This window comes from Corythoichthys intestinalis, chromosome 6 (genome assembly GCF_030265065.1).
Source record: "Corythoichthys intestinalis isolate RoL2023-P3 chromosome 6, ASM3026506v1, whole genome shotgun sequence".
NCBI classification, from domain to species: domain Eukaryota; kingdom Metazoa; phylum Chordata; class Actinopteri; order Syngnathiformes; family Syngnathidae; genus Corythoichthys; species Corythoichthys intestinalis.
This window is the reverse complement of record NC_080400.1, coordinates 6985670-7002503: the sequence shown is the minus strand read 5'-3', so window position 1 is coordinate 7002503 and position 16834 is coordinate 6985670. Positions and strand designations below refer to the sequence as shown.

The window sequence follows — 16834 nt, the reverse complement described above, 5'->3', positions numbered from 1 at the left end:
AAACAATCAAGCGGCTTATCAATGAGATTGAGGTCTAATGTCTTTAAGTGGCGTCTTAACTAATTTGGCTTCAGACTCTACGCTATAATCCTTTTTAGACTCAGTAAACAGTGGTCTTTCCTCATTTCCCACTATATTAAAAGTCACAGCCAAAAGGCAAACGGCCCGAAAAAAGCGCATTCTCGGCGGCCGAGGGAGAACCGTAGGTGAGGGCGGTGGTCATGACGATCCCAAGCCGAAAACGGCACTTCCCGGCCGGACACGTGAGAAACGGAGAAGACAGTGGGTCGCTGCGTGAGTCCAGCTCTGCATGAGTCTCTTCCGTGTGCTCTTGCTTATTTCAAAAATACTGCACGCACTTTGAAAATGAGAGCGCCACTGCCACCCACACACTTTATTCTAGTACGGCAAAAAAAAAAAAAAAAAAGCATGTTCCCCGAGGTTACTCGCGCCACCCCTGGCATCGCTCTGCGCCCCCCTGGGGGGGCGCGCCCCACCATTTGAGAAGTACTGCACTAAGCAAACCGATCTCTCCTCCCATTAGATAGAGGGCTAGCAGTTGAAAGAAATGGAATAAAGCCTGTAAATTGAGGGTAAACCAGTCCAAAACCTGGTCTAAAATGCCACTTTGCCTAGATTTTGTCAGCGTACAAAATAGGCCTCTGCGTTTCTTAACCTTGACTGAACCCCTGAGGCTTACTCACCGAACCCCTGGGGTTCAATCGAACCCTGGTTCAGAACCACTGTGCTTGTGTCCTTTTTGGGAATAATAATAAACTTTAAATTTATAATGTTAACAATTATTTTTACATTAATTTTATTATTATTCATTATACATTCCCTGGCAAAAGTCTTGTCGCTTATCCATTTTGTAGAAACAATTGCTAATAACCTGACTTTTAATTATTCAATTGGTTTCAGAAATGGCTCATATGAAAGCTAAGACCCAGCCAAATTATGTTGAATGTTCAAAAATAAATTTTGTTTCACTGAAAAAAGATTTATCATTTAATGAAGACATTAAGGTCAAATTTTGGCAAGACAAGTTTTGTCTCCTATAGAAAGTAGTGTGAAAATTGAACAAAAAATGTACTTCGGATACAAAAATATGTTACATAAGCGAATTAAGTAGTGGTGCTGTGAGATCCAAATTTTGTATGACTTCCATGGGCTTAAAGGACTGCATCCATGCGGTTCGGCAAGAATTCATACAATTTATTGATGAAGTCATTAGGAACAACAAAGAAAGATGTCTTGCATGCCTCCCAGAGTTCATCAACATTCTTGGGTTTCGTCTTCCATGCTTCCTCTTTCATTATGTTCCTGTCTGGTGACTGGGCTGGCCAGTCCTGGAAGATCTTGATCTTCTTTGCCTTGAGGAACTTTGAGGTAGAGATTGAAGTATGCGATGGAGCACCATCCTGCTGCAGAATTTGTCCCTTTTTATGGTTAGGAATGTAAGAGTCAGCTGAGATTTGTAGATATTTCTGACTATTGATGTTGCCTTCCACCCTGCAAATCTCTCACATACACCCATACTGGATGTCACCCAGGCCATGATTTTGCCACCACCAAACTTCAATGTTTTCTGAGTGAATCTCGGATCCATGCGGGCTCCAGTAGGTGTCCCGGATTATTTGTGGCGACTGTGGTGTAATTCAATGGAAGATTTATCAGAAAAAATCCACCTTTTGCCACATAACAGTGTAGTTGCTGTGAGATCCAAATTTAATTTTCTTTATGACTTCCATGGGCTCCAGCAAGGATTCATAAAATGTATTGATGAAGTCATTATTAACAACAAAGAAAGTAGAGCTGAAACAAATACTCGAGCAACTCGAGTAACTCGAGTTTAAAAACTGATCCGAGTAATTTTATTCACCTCGAGTAATCGTTTATTTTGACAGCTCTAAGCATCACGTTTTGCTCGGACTACTTTTAATGCGGGACAACGCGCTGGTGTCACGTGCGTAGAGGAAGAAGCAAAAAAAAAAAAAAAACTTACTGCAGCCGACAACCGCTACAAACGACGCCGACGTTGCTAAATACTAGCCCGCACATGCTACGTTAGTTGCAGGTGGCGTCCAATGAGTCTCATAGAGATCACATGTATGTTGAACTAGATACAAAATGACAGACTAGGCCGCGTCTGGGCAGCGTTAGCAAACAGCCGCCATCTTAAAGCAGTAAAGCGCTAAGCGCTAAGAAAGAGCGCTAAGCGCTAATATATAAGATTAATGTTACTGTCACTACTAGCTCACCTTACGTTAGCCCTGTGGAGGGCTAGGTTTCAATTAATTAAGACCACTTTCGATGCGTGGCTAACGTGTCTTACATACAGGCTTTAACATAACATAGCGTTGTGGAGTGATGAGGGCGTCAAATAAAAACTCAATAATGCTAACTATCAATTTTAGCTCAGTAGTCATTGCTGGATAAAACACCAAGTAGCACTAGTCCCTAATGTGCTCCAATACAGCCTGTATCATACATTTATTTTGAACAGTGCAAAAACTCAAAATCCTATCAGGACTTACAGTTTAGACTAACTTAAAACTTTACGAGAACTTAAAAATGGCTTGACACAAATAGAAATTCAATTGAAAAACGTGGGAAAAAATCCGAACTTTTAAGTTATGTGTGTTATCAAGCGTAAAGGCATTTTTAGGTGTTTATATATATATATATATATAATATATATATATGTATATACTTTTTAAAAATAAGATCTAAAGGTTTTTTTGAGTGAAAGCAGTGAATTAGTCATTTTTTAAAATTCTAGTTACATCTGAGATGCAATTGTTGGCTGTTTTCAACAATATACATCAAAAATAAAGACATTGATTGACTGAAAATGATAAAATGTCTTGTTTTCTCATGTATATCTATAATTGCTCTTCACCTGAAAATATATTTGTTTTATCCGATTACTCGATTAATCGATAGAATTTTCAGTCGATTACTCGATTACTAAAATATTCGATAGCTGCAGCCCTAAAAGAAAGCAGTCTTGCATGCCTCCCAGAGTTCATCGACATTCTTGGGTTTCATCTTCCATGCTTTCTCTTTCATCCTACCCCAGACATGCTCAATGATGTTCATGTCTGGTAACTGGGCTGGCCAGTCCTGGAGGATCTTGATCTTCTTTGCCTTGAGGAACTTTGAGGTAGAGATTGAAGTATGCGATGGAGCACCATCCTGCTGCAGAATTTGTCCCTTTTTATGGTTAGGAATGTAAGAGTCAGCTGAGATTTGTTGATATTTCTGAATATTTATGTTGCCTTCACCCCTCTAGATCTCTCGCACACCCCCATACTGGATGTAACCCCAGACCATGATTTTGGTAATGATGTAACCACCAAACTTCAATGTTTGCTGAGTGAATCTCGGGTCCATGTGGGCTCCAGTGGGTCTCATGCAATATTTTTGGCGACTGTGGTGTAATTCAATGGAAGATTCATCTGAAAAATCCACGTTTTGCCTTTTTTCCAGCATCCATCCTTTTGATAGGCTGTGGGCCTTGGCAAATGCCACACGTTTTTTTTAATTATCTGCACCCTGAGAGATAAATTGTCTGAAATATCAACAAATCTTAGCTGCCCCTTACATTCCTAACCATAAAAAGGGACAAATTCTGCAGCAGGATGGTGCTCCATCAGATACTTCAATCTCTACCTCAAAGTTCCTCAAGGCAAAGAAGATCAAGATCCTCATGGACTGGCCAGCCCAGTCACCAGACATGAAAATCATTGAGCATGTCTGGGGTAGGATGAAAGAGGAAGCATGGAAGACGAAACCCAAGAATGTTGATGAACTCTGGGAGGCATGCAAGACTGCTTTCTTTGATGTTCCTGATGACTTCATCAACAAATTGTATGAATCCTTGCCGAAGCCCATGGAAGTCATACAAAATATTAAATTAGGATCTCACAGCACCACTACTTAATTCGCTTATGTTATGTAACATGTTTTTGTATTTGAAGTACATTTTTTGTTCAATTTTCGCACTATTTTCTGTAGGGGACAAAACTTTTGTCTTGCCAAAATTTGACCGTAGTGTCTTAATTAAGTGATAAATCTTTTTTTAGTGAAACAATATATTTTTGTACATTCAACATCATTTGGGAGGGTCTTAGCTTTAACTTGAGCCATTTCTGAAACCAATTGAATAATTAAAAGTCAGGTTATTAGCAATTGTTTCCAAAAAATGGATACGCGACAAGACTTTTGTCGGGGACTGTACATACATTATGGGGCAATAGCAAAATGTAACGCACAGACAGTAAGGAAACTAACTTTTTTCAGATTACTGGTTTGTAAAAATGACACGTTAGATAACTCGTTACTGAAAGAAATTACTCAGATTACAGTAACGTGTTAGTGACAACTCTGATGAGCAATGCCGATGAGTCAAATAGTTTTGGCTAGGTGGTGTGCCGAAGAAACACCATTGAAAAAAAAGGAATATATGGTTGCTTTTTGCATTTATGCAGAGCTATCATCAACAATGTCATTTGGAAGGCTGTTGATCTAAAATTTCCTTAAAAAGTTTCCTTAAATTCAGTGGTAATCTGCCAAAGTTACTGTTTGGTCAATGTCAAAACAGTTCATTTTTAGAGATGATATGGTTTGTCTATCACTGGCACCCAGTAAGTGAAATGGCAGATTTTATTTTGCAAACTCCAAACTGCCTCCTCGGAACGCAGCTGTCTTTTGGCTCTCTTCCTGTGGTCAGGGATGGCGGGGTGGGGGGTTCCAATCGCCTTCCCCTCGGATGCCCACGAGTCCCTTCGTATTGCATCACATCTGTGTCACACGCCAGCTTTGTGACCTTTCGCGCAGGAACGGAGTGGGGTGGGGAGTGTCCCCAATAATAATAGACTGGACATTGCGCCTTGCCGTCCTCCCAGCGTAGCCTCTAATCGCTAAAGCGAATGCCACGCAGAGCCTGGAATGTCAAGATGCGTCTGAGTGAAGACTGGTAATAATAACAGGAGGCCAACAGTCATGTGACTGCCTCAGCTGTATGCCAAACAGTGGACTTTCAAATACTGATTGTTGTTTATGGCTCTAGTCCGCCTACGCGCTGTATGAAAGGCCACGGAAGATTTTTCTTCAACTGTCTGCACCATGAAACTGAATATTGTTGCCATCAACTAGGGCTAACACAATCGAGTATTTCTACATCTGCTTGACCATATACTTCATAAGTATATTACCGGGTCACACCTTCAGACACTGCGCCACGCCTTGAAGTAGGGGGCCTGCCCACACCCAGCATCAGTTATTCTCAACACATGCACGCAGCGATCTAACGCCAGATTTAGGTTGAAAAAGTATGAAAGCTGTACCGCATACAAACAAGACGGATTGTCTCAGGAGTGATTTGCTCGAGGACTCAGGGTAATTATTATATTTTTCATACCATGCATGCATTTTGAAACGTTGTGAGAAAAATCAATGGGAAAAAACAGCTGCTACAGCAGTGGCGTTATGATTCACAATATTTACCTAATATAAATGCTAACTGCCAGTCTTTTTTTTGTTTTGTTTTGCTTTTAACCTAGAATCGAGACGGTTTTACGTCCATGTCTATAAAGAATTCTGGTATTTTAGCATTTATTCAGAAGAATTTTCAACATAAAAAGCTTTTTGTGGTGATAAGGCAGCGCCACATTGACTTAAAGACAAGCAGCACATTCAACATATTTACATAAAATAAATGCTAACTGCCCGTTTTTTTTTTTTTTTTTTTGCTTTTAACCAAGAATCGAGACTGTTTTACGTCCATGTCTATAAAGAATTCTGGTATTTAAGCATTTATTCAGAAGAATTTTCAACGTAAAAAGCTTTTTGTGGTGATAAGGTGGCGCCACAGTGACTTAAAGACGAGCAGCACCTTCAACATATTTACATAAAATTAATGCTAACTGCCCATTTATTTATTTATTTTTTTTGCTTTTAACCAAGAATCGAGACTGTTTTACGTCCATATCTATAAAGAATTCAGCGATTTACGAAATTATTCACAAGAATGCTCTTTGTGGTGATAAGGTGGCGCCACAGTGGCTTAAAGACTAGCAGGACATTCAACATATTTGCGGAAAATAAATGCTAACTGCCCGTTTTTTTTTTTTGCTTTTAACCAAGAATCAAGACTTTTTTACATCCATATCTATAAAGAATTTGGGTATTTAAGCATTTATTCACAGTAATTTTCAACGTAAAAAGTTGTGTGGGGATGAGGCAGAGCCACAGTGGCTTAAAGGATAGCAGCACATTTGACATATTTACATAAAATAAATGCTAACTGCCATTTTTTTTTTTTTTTTTTTTTTTTTTTGCTTTTAACCAAGCACCGAGCATCGAGACTATTTTACATCCATATCTATAAAGAAGTCAGAAGTCATGCATGTATTCACAAGAATTTTCAACCTAAATAGCTCTTTGTCTGTGTTTCCACTCGGTCAGCTTTGACGGAGATAGGCCCCCTATGAATCGGTCTCGTGCACCGTGTCCCGTCAATATATTATGAAGTCTATGGCTTGACCTATTGATTATTCCATTGATTATTTGGAAAACTGGAGACAAATTACATTGCTAGTCATTGTTTATCAACCAATTACACTAGGAAACTTTTTTTTTTGTTTTTCTGTTCGCTTCTTATGCTCATTAAATGTAAAATTTTCATGCTCATTCGAAAAAAAAAATTGTAGCATCATACAGTGTTCCAGCTTTGACTCCTAGTATTTTTTTTTTTTTTTACAAGCATGGTTGAATTCTTATAAACACAAAAGTTTGAAGTTGAGATTTTCAATTCTGACCAGCGCCACTCCAATCCCCCGAGGAGAGGAAGTGACCTTCAAAGCTAATTATGGAAGGAAAGTAAACATCGTTATTTGTTGAGATTAAACATTGATGAGCGAGGGGACTGGCATAGGTAGGTAGTTTTTTGAAATCATTCGCCAGGGACCGTCTGCAAATGAAACAACTGCGAGCGTACGGCTTGATATAACCTTAGACAACAAGGCCAATTATAAACTTTGCCGTTTTGCTAATAATTACATTGGAAAGATTACATAATGCAATTTATGGATTAGTTTAACAACAGAGTTTCGCGTGATTGAATTGAACAGAAAGTAGCCTGTGGTGTCCTTAAAACATGATTGAAAGCTAATTTATTCATGGATCGCATTAGCCCGAAGGGCACGGGCTGGTGTAGCTTTAACAAATACGGCACACACAAGAGTGAAACACAGAAATAATCAAAAGATTAAATTCAGAATGCGGCTATTGCGACTTTTGATATAGCTTTTGTTTTTGCTCAAAATGATCTGAAAAGTAGTCAAATTTTTACGGGCATTATTGCCATCCAGAATTTACTGCTTAGATGTTTTAGTTGTCACTAAAGGAAAATAAAAGTGAAAAAAACAAAAAAACAATTTGCAACTCTGCGAGAGAGAATTTTCTGCCTAGGCAGCCATATTTCTGGCCTCTGTGACCCTGTCTCATCTTATCATATCTTACACCCTGCAAATTTGCGTTAAATAGGTCAATCTGTTATGAAATCATCGTGAAATTCCTTTTTTGACCTCTGTGACCTTTGACCGAACTAGCCCAAATATATTTAATTTATTCATTTTAATTTACTGCGACTGGATGGCAACCAGTTCTGGGTGTACCCTGCCTCCCGACCCTAGTGAGGATAAGTGGCTCAAAAGATAAATATAGAGACCGTTTAACCGCATCTGCTAATGTAACCATGAAAACTCTTCCGCTTTCATATGAACAAATCAAGGGCATAGGTTTCCATAGGGACCATAGGGACATAACACCACCAACATTTCGAAAAAATAATAATGTTCATTCCCTATCAAAATTGTTATGCAAAATACACATAAAACTTACTCAGACTTTGGTCAAACTCTATTCAAACATTTCGTTCAGCTCAACAAATACACTGGATGGCAATATTTAGTCACAATATACAAACTATCAGAGGTCTCGTACGTTGTGAGGTCAGCAATCAAATGACCGTGTACAATGTATGGACCAGTAAACGGGGAACTACAGCGTCAGTGGTGTGACAAAACACACTCATTGGCTCATTGGCTCATATGCATGTGTGATACATCATTGGAAAGTTTAAAATCTTTATTTTCTGGAGGAAGAAAAAATTTGAACAGGAGGGCATTTTTCCCCCCCAGATCTTTTTCATCAGGAAAATCTTATCTGGAGGTGAGAGCACGCGAGAGGAGAATTTAAGACGCCATGATTTTAACCAGATATTATTGCGTACTTACCTCATTTCGATCCAAAAACTCAATGTGGCATGTATCATCGAGTGTCAAGACTGTGAATGGCCACAGCCGGATTTTTGGGGGATTTTATGGGTGAAACATGGTAATATAACAAGGGTTGCGATGCAGAAATTGCAGACATCAAGGAGTGGTCAAGATTTTCATTTTCATATATTTACCCTTTTAAACATTTTTTTTCAATGTTTCTTTGTTTGGATTTCGATTATTTATCATCTAAAATATCGGGGAAAATGTGACAGTAACAAAAAAATACAATTAATCGATAGTAATGAGGTAGATATCCGTGACTTTTTTACAGACGCCATTTTTTCATTGTGATGTAATTTGCTTAAAAGTTTAAAATATGCAAGTAAATAATTTTTTAAAGTCTTTTTTTTTTTTTTTTTCAAATCTACCGTATTAGTCCAAATATAAGACGACCCCCTCTTTTTCAAGACTCAAGTTTAAAAAAAAGACTTTTTGAACACCAAATTAATTTTTATATAGAAAATAATTATAGCACATCTGAAACAAATGATTATAACAATATATTTGAGAGAAAAAGCATGTTATTTTGCCTCATTCAAATCTTAATATCTGAACATTTAAATATGTAAACTAAAGTGCAATCACATTCGTAAATCAATGGCTTCTGGATTTGAAATGTAAATAAATCAATCTATTGTGATAAAACAACAAAATTGCAATAACTGCATTAACCATCAAAGTGACTTTTTGCTGTAACTGTAGTCTTGAAACAAATCTGAATGAGGAAAAAACATTGCAATTATATAATGCAAACTGGTTAAACTTGAGAGTAGCTGAGATCTGCCATAACAGAACATCACTTCAATGATATCTGGCGCCATCTAGCGTCGTGAATGGGTATAATGTCTAAACCGCGAGTATAAGACGACCCCCTCTTTTTCAATCTTCTTTCAATGCAAAAAACACCGTCTTATATTCGGGCCAATACGGTATATTAGAAATCAATTAATGATTCTAAGATAAAAATGACAGACATTTTGATTAATAAATATAATTACTTTTTATGTAATGATTACTTTTTATGGCTGGGTTGAAACAAAAGCGGTTGCGCAACGTCTGTAAACTGGGGTTTCCAGGGTAAAAGGGAAAAATTAAAAATAGTTCGGGGGCTTAATGCGCCCTGAATCTGCTATGGTAGAATATGGGCATACTGTTCTATCAAACACAACAGTTCCTTTGGCTTAAAATACAACAGTTTCTTTTAAAGAGGAGTGCAAGAGCAGAAACTGCTTTTTCAGCCTTGTCTGTGTTTTCCACCATATACTTTTTTTCCTCAACAACCTGGCCTTCCTGTCCGATTATTATTATTATATTTTTTAAAATAAAATGTGGCCCTTGAGCACCAAATTCCCCCCACCCCTGCACAAGTCTTTAGATGTACCGGCCAGTGAGTTCCCAAGACCAATCAGATCTTTCCGTATAAATTTAGGTCGTCATAACCGAGGACATCTTGCGGGCGCGCTAAGCAAATCAAAGACAGGTGATGAGTGTCAACTCGGATGAAAGCGAGCGTCTGATGATGCATCAATTCCTCCGGCGAGGTGAAACAGATGTCTGATCAGCTCCGTCCACTTCATCGCATTTTTTCATTTCTGGAACACGGGCACACCGTGTGTCCCCTCGGCTATTAAGCGACAGGACAGATTGTCGCCTGGAAGTCCTGGGAAAATGGAACCCCATATTTAAATGGCTACTCTGACAAGTGTATACACTACGCCGTTACAGCCCAAAGAGCAGATGAGGACGGCACTATGGAAGGCGCTAATCCTGTTTTTATACGATAACAGAAATAGGATTACGTCTGTACTTGCACCGCTCTTGCCAAGTGAGTGATGTTCACAGCAATGTGTTGTACACAGGAGGTTGTGCACTAGACTGCACAACTTGACTGGCACTGACCCTGAACCAAACCCTTAACCCTAAACATAATCCTAGCCTACCCAAAGGCTTTTTTTAGATCACAACTAAGATCAGTCCAGCACTTTGACAAAACTAGGGTTCCTACAGGATTGAAAAGGATTATTTTGAAACCGCTTCCAACATAATTTTAGGCAAAATTCACGGTTAATCTCACAAAAACAATCAGTAACTCCTAATACTGCTGTAACGATATTAAAGTTTTCAACTCGATATTGATACTCCAAAAAATAATCAACACCCTGAAGTTTAGAGCTGAGACGATCACTGGTATAATTCAAGTAACTCGATTTAAAAAATTGATCGAGGAGTTTTTTCCGCCTTGAGGAATCATTTAATTTTGCCAGCTCTAAGCTAATCATGACATTTTGCACGGTCTACTTTTAATGCGCTGACATTGCGTGCATACAGGAAGAAGAGAGAGGCGGCGGATATATTTGATTTCAACCGCGCATTAATATAGAGGTAACGACAAAGAAGCAGACAAAAGCGAAGAGAAAGGCTCCAAGAAAAAGCAGAAAATTTCAAAAGTGTGGGAGCATTTCAAGCTGGACACCAAGGCGAACACTGTTTCATGTATTCACTGTAATACAGCGCTTGCATAACACTACGGCACGTCTTCAATGTTCGAGCTCCACCGAAGACACCCTATTTACTCCCAGCAGAGGAGTGATACTCGGGACAAGGTAAAATTATGTTAACGTAGCTCTAACAAAGAAGATTAACGTTACTTTACTTTATGACTACTTTCAACTTACTGACTTACAACATGTTTATGTAGCTAAAGAGTGACACTGTGGAATACGGGCAGCGCTGCCCAGTGACGTCACCGCCCAGGTTGCGTTGTCAACAACAATGGCGACCGACTTGTTAAAATGAATTTCTTAAATTTTATAAAAACGAAAACATTAAGAGGGATTTGAAAATCAATTTATTATGACTCCTACTAACATTTATCTTTTAAGAACTACAAGTCTTTCGGTCCGTGGTTCCCTTTAAACACCAAATTTCATTTTGCCTGAACCAACATCTTGTCCTTTGCCACAATATATGTAAATACTCTCCAAAACAAAACAGTGGCGTGTCATTTTTGAGGACAACACGAGGTCACGAAGTCAAATTTCAATGCCTTTGAAAGACATTTTAACAAGGTTAGTAAATTTAAGAGCCTGGGGGAACCCTGAAAACCAGAAATAACTGCAAAGTCAAGACCAAGACAGAACTAAGCCTAGGACAGAGACCAAGACTGTCTTTTAGATCAGACCAAGACTCAAAATGTGGTGCACAACTAATCAGTCTCTGAGAGCCGATATTTACAGACATTCTGCACGCTCTTTCTCGCTCACTCTCAAAGATCATTGCTTGTTTTTAGAGGAGTTACTCATGAACTGGAATAAATAAGCTTCCATCCCACTTTATTATTATTATTTTCTTTTTACCACAGCAAACTAGATTTCCACCAAAGCAAATGTTTTGATGACTTCAACATCTTGCTAGGCACCAACAGATATAACAGAATGTCACACTGGCACTAGGGCTGAAACGAATACTCGAGCAACTCGAGTAACTCTGGTTTAAAAACTGATCCGAGTAATTTTATTCACCTCGAGTAATCGTTTAATTTTGACAGCTCTAAGCCTCAAGTTTTGCCTGGACTACTTTTAATGCAGGACAACGCGCTGATGTCACGTGCGTAGAGGAAGAAGAAAAAAAAAAAAAAAAAAAAACTGCAGCTGACAGCCGCTACAAACGACGCAGACGTTGCTAAAAACTCGCCCGCATGATGCTACGGTGGTAGTAGGTAGCGTCTGATGTGTCTCATAGAGAGCACATGTATGTTGAACTCGATGCGAAATGACAGAGTCAGCAGCGTTAGTAAACAGCCGCCATCTTAAAGCAGTAAACTTCTAAGCGCTAACGCTAATAAATAAGATCAACGTTACTGTCACTCGTTCACGTAACGTTAGCCCTGCGGATGGCTAGGTTTCTATTAATTATGACCACTGTCAATGCGTGGCTAACGTGTCTTACACACAGGCTTTATTTAATCTGTGAAAACATAGCACTGGAGAGTGATGAGGGTGTAAAATAAAAACTTAATAATGCTAACTGTCAATTTTAGCTCAGTAGTCATTGCTGGATAAAACGCCAAGTAGCACTGGTCCCTAATGTGCTCCAATACGGCAGGTATCATACATTTATTTTGAACACTGCAAAACTCAAAATCCTATCAGAACTTACAGTTTAGACCAGAAGTCACTGAACCGCGGAACTCGGTCCGGTTCCGGACCCCCAAGCCGTCTGTACCGGATCTCAAGCTGTCGCGACTAATACGCCTTGCAACAACAAAAATCATTTTTGTCCACGGGTTTACAGAGCGGAGGTGGGCAACAAACAAAAACCTTAGCGGTGACGCGCGTGAGCCAGCCAATGGGAGTGAAGCATTTGAAAGTTATTGTTAGAGCAGCATGTCTCACACTCGCTTTCCAGACTCAGTGGAGTGACAGCCAAAAACTGAGCCGAATGAGGTTGGAGGAAGAGGCGAAAAAGGTACGGCAAATGGCGTGATCAAAACTACGCAAGATTGATTCAGAAAACAGAGGGTTTAAGGAGGAGTGGACCAACACATTTTTGTTCATTTTACCTGGCGGCAGCACAAGACCGCTATGGCTCATCTGTTTAGAGACGGTAGCGCTTGTAAAGAGCAGCTATTTGAAAAGGCACTATGAGACGAAGCACGCAGCTTTTTCGCAAAGTTTCCCTATGAGCTCTGCCATCCGTTCTATAAAAACAGCGGAATTAAGGGCTCAATATGATCGCACCTCAAGGCTCATGGTTCATTCATTCACTGCACAGCAACGCGCAAATGAATGCTCCCTCAGAGTAGCGTGGATACTGGGTCAAAACAAAAAGTCTTTCAGTGACGCACCGATTGTCAAAGATTGTATGAGTGCAGTTGCTGAAACTTTGCTTCATGGAAAGCAAAAAGGAGGGTCTGTCAAAAAATAAAGCAAGTCCCCCTGTCAGCATCCACAATTAAAAAAAAAAGTCTTGAACATGCTCTTATGTTGCTATTTAATGATTCAATTAAAGCACTTTTTTAGTTTTATGAACCTTTTATATTTTATTTACATTTTTGAATGTTGTAACTATCAGCATGGCCACGTAAAGATACGTTTGTATTTTTTGGAAAAAAAGCATTAAAAATGTTTCTGGACACGAGATTGTTGTAATTTCTTAATTTCGGACCCAGAGTATTTTTAATTCATGACCCCTGGTTTAAACTAACTTAAAACTTAACTAGAACTTAAAAATAGCTTGACAAAAATAGAAATTCAATTGAAACACGTGGGAAAAACACCTAACGTTTAGGTAATGTGTGTTATCAAGCGTAATGGCATTTTTAGGTAAGAAATATGTATATATATATTAGGGCTGTCAAAATTATCGCGTTAACGGGTCGTAATTAATTTTTTAAATTAATCACGTTAAAATATTTGACGTAATTAACGCACATGCCCCGCTCAGACAGATTCAAATGACAGTACAGTGAAATGCCCACTTGTTAATAGTGTTTTGTGGAGTTTTGCTGCCCTCTGCTGGCGCTTGGGTGCGACTGATTCTATAGGCTTCAGCACCCATGAGCATTGTGTAAGTAATTATTGACATCAACAATGGTGGGCTGCTAGTTTATTTTTTGATTGAAAATTTTACAAATTTTATTAAAACAAAAACATTAAGAGGGGTTTTAATATAAAATTTCTATAACTTGTACTAACATTTATCTTTTAAGAACTACAAATCGTTCTATCCATGGATCGCTTTAACAGAATGTTAATAATGTTAATGCCATCTTGTTGATTTATTGTTATAATAAACAGATACAGTCCTTATGTACCGCATGTTGAATATATATATCCATCTTGTGTCTTATCTTTCCATTCCAACAATAATTTACAGAAAAATATGGCATATTTTATAGATGGTTTGAATTGCGATTAATTGCGATTAATTACAATTATTTAATTTTTAAGCTGTAATTAACTAGATTAAAAATTTTAATCTTTTGACAGCCCTAATATATATATATATATATATATATATATTTTTTTTTATAAGATAGAAAAGTTTTTGGAGTGAAAGCAGTGAATTAGTCTTTTTTTATTCTAGTTACATCTGAGCTGCAGTTGTTGGCTATTTTCAACAATGTACATCAAAAATAAAGACATTGATTGACTGAAAATGGTTCAATATTAGATGAAATGTCTTGTTTTCTCAGGTATATTTATAATTGCTCTACACCTAAAAATACATATGTTTTATCCGATTACTCGATTAATCGATAGAATTTTCAGTCGATTACTCGATTACATAAAAATATTCGATAGCTGCAGCCCTAAATAGCACATTCAGTCATTTCATGTTGTTTAGTGACCATCTCGATTTGGAGCCAAAAAAGCCAAAGCTGATATAAAACACTACTCACTCAAAGAAGGTGGTCCACCCGTCCTCGTTGGTTTTGGTGGCAAGCAGGCCAGAGCTCCCGTGGTACGTCATGACAGCGAGCACCTGGCCCTGTGCCGCCACACTTTTCAGGGCGCTGTTGGTGCCCATGGTGAACCAAAAGGTCTGCCCGTCGGGCGCCATGATCCACAGGGGCATCCCGGTGGTGTCCCTTCTGACGGTCACCACGTTCTTATTCTTGTCCGTGATAGTGCTCAAGTCACCTGCTCCCGTGTACGTCAGGTTGTACAGGTGGTCACCAGTGGTCAGGCTTTGAGTGAACACGTGGCTACCGTTGGCGTCGAAGAGGTAGAGTTCGTCGTTGATGGGCGACGACACTTCGTACATGTTGAGGGGACTCAGGTAAGGCTTGTTCTTACGCACGTAGCGGATGCGGATATTGCCCAAGTCAGCGATGTAAAGCTCTCCGTCCGGGCAGACGGCCAAGGAGGATGGCGCGTTTAGCTTGGCATCCTTAGCATAGCCCTCGTCTCCGGAGTAACAATCGCAATTGGCGTCGTTCTTGCAGTCGCAACCACTCGGCGCCCCCGCCACCAGGGAGATCTCTCCGTTGGTGGACACCTGCCGCACCCGGTTGATCTTCTTCTCATCTGACTCGGCGATGTACAGCACGCCGGTGTGGGACACAGCAAGCGTGTTGGCTGACTCCAGCGTTGCGTGGATGGCCACCTTGCTCATGAGGAAGTGATCGATGCCTGGAACTTGGCAGTGCATGGGCCTGCCCGCCACGATGCGCACTTGGTGGTTCTCGGAGATCTGGAGCACCACGTTGTTGTCCAGAACGTACAGAGAGTTGTCCAGGGGGCTGACTGCAAGGTCTGTGGGCCATTCCAGTCGGACCTGAGAAGGAAAAAAAACGAAAGGTCAACCTAAAATCTGAGCTCCTGGTGTCTTTCCACTTCTCCTCGGTGGAGTCTGTACTGAGGTGCTTTTCAGCATGCGCATGCTTCGTGGCACGCCAGACCCACTGGCGCATGTTGAAAAGCACCTCATACCCACTGTGAAGTATGGGGGTGGGTTAGTGATACTGTGGGGCTGTTTCGCTTCCAAAGGCCCAGGGAACCTTGTTAGGGTGCATGGCATCATGAATGCTTTGAAATACCAGGACATTTTAAATCAAAATCTGTTGCCCTCTGCCCAAAAGCTGAAGATGGGTCGTCACTGGGTCTTTCAGCAAGACAATGACCCTAAACATATGGCCAAATCTACACAGAAATGGTTCACCAGTCAAAAACACAAGCCCCTCCCATGGCCATCTCAGTCCCCAGACCTTGTTTTGTTGTCAAAAGGGGGTTGTACAAAGTATTAACACCAGGGGTGCTAATAATTGTGACACACATTATTTGATGTCAAATAATGTTTTTTTTCCCCCACTGAATGAATGCACTTGTATTGAAGGTTGGATTTTTCTCTTTTTTCCCATTAAGGTCCCATATTATTTGGAAAAAAATATATATATACTGGACTGTCTCAGGAAATTAGAATACACAATATTCTAATTTTTTGAGACAGTCCTCAGTATAAGGTGGCATACCAAGTTGCTCAGTGCAAAATAACTCCACACCATGGCAAAGGAGCTGATACTGCCTGCAGCAAAAATAAAAACTGTCCCACTGCCATATCATTTTTGTTCCATTAATTTTTGTTTTTTCGGTCTAATTGTTTGACATAGTCTTCATGCTTAATGTTGCTAATCAATTTGAATTTATTATTATTTATTGATTTTATTAAACAGTCAAAAAAAAAGTATCGAGTGTATTTTTACAGAATGATGTGTGTTTTTTTTTTTAACACTTTATTGTACGTTATCTATATTACTTTTCTCTTTAATATTAAAAATAACAATATTATGCAGAGTTGTACTTACAATAATAAGAATTTTATATACAAATGATACTACAGTATATTCAAAGTGGTGGCAGAGAGTTGGGGGGGGCGCGGAACGTTTACGTCTTCCGGGGGGGGGGGGGGTGTAACAGAAAATAATTGAGAAGCATTGCTGTACATCCCCCCTGTTCCCAAAACTTAGTGACGCCCCAATACAA

At 39.4% G+C, this 16834-nt stretch overlaps 1 protein-coding gene across 13 annotated transcripts in view; it reads right to left on the bottom strand.

Annotated features, from left to right (window-relative positions):
- tenm4 (teneurin transmembrane protein 4) overlaps positions 1-16834 on the bottom strand; it is a 630468-nt gene that overhangs the window by 114837 nt on the left and 498797 nt on the right. For all 13 annotated transcript variants that reach the window (XM_057839253.1, XM_057839252.1, XM_057839254.1 and 10 more), the window contains one exon: positions 14752-15629. In XM_057839253.1, coding sequence (XP_057695236.1) covers positions 14752-15629 — 878 coding nt within the window. The remainder of the gene's footprint in view (positions 1-14751; positions 15630-16834) is intronic.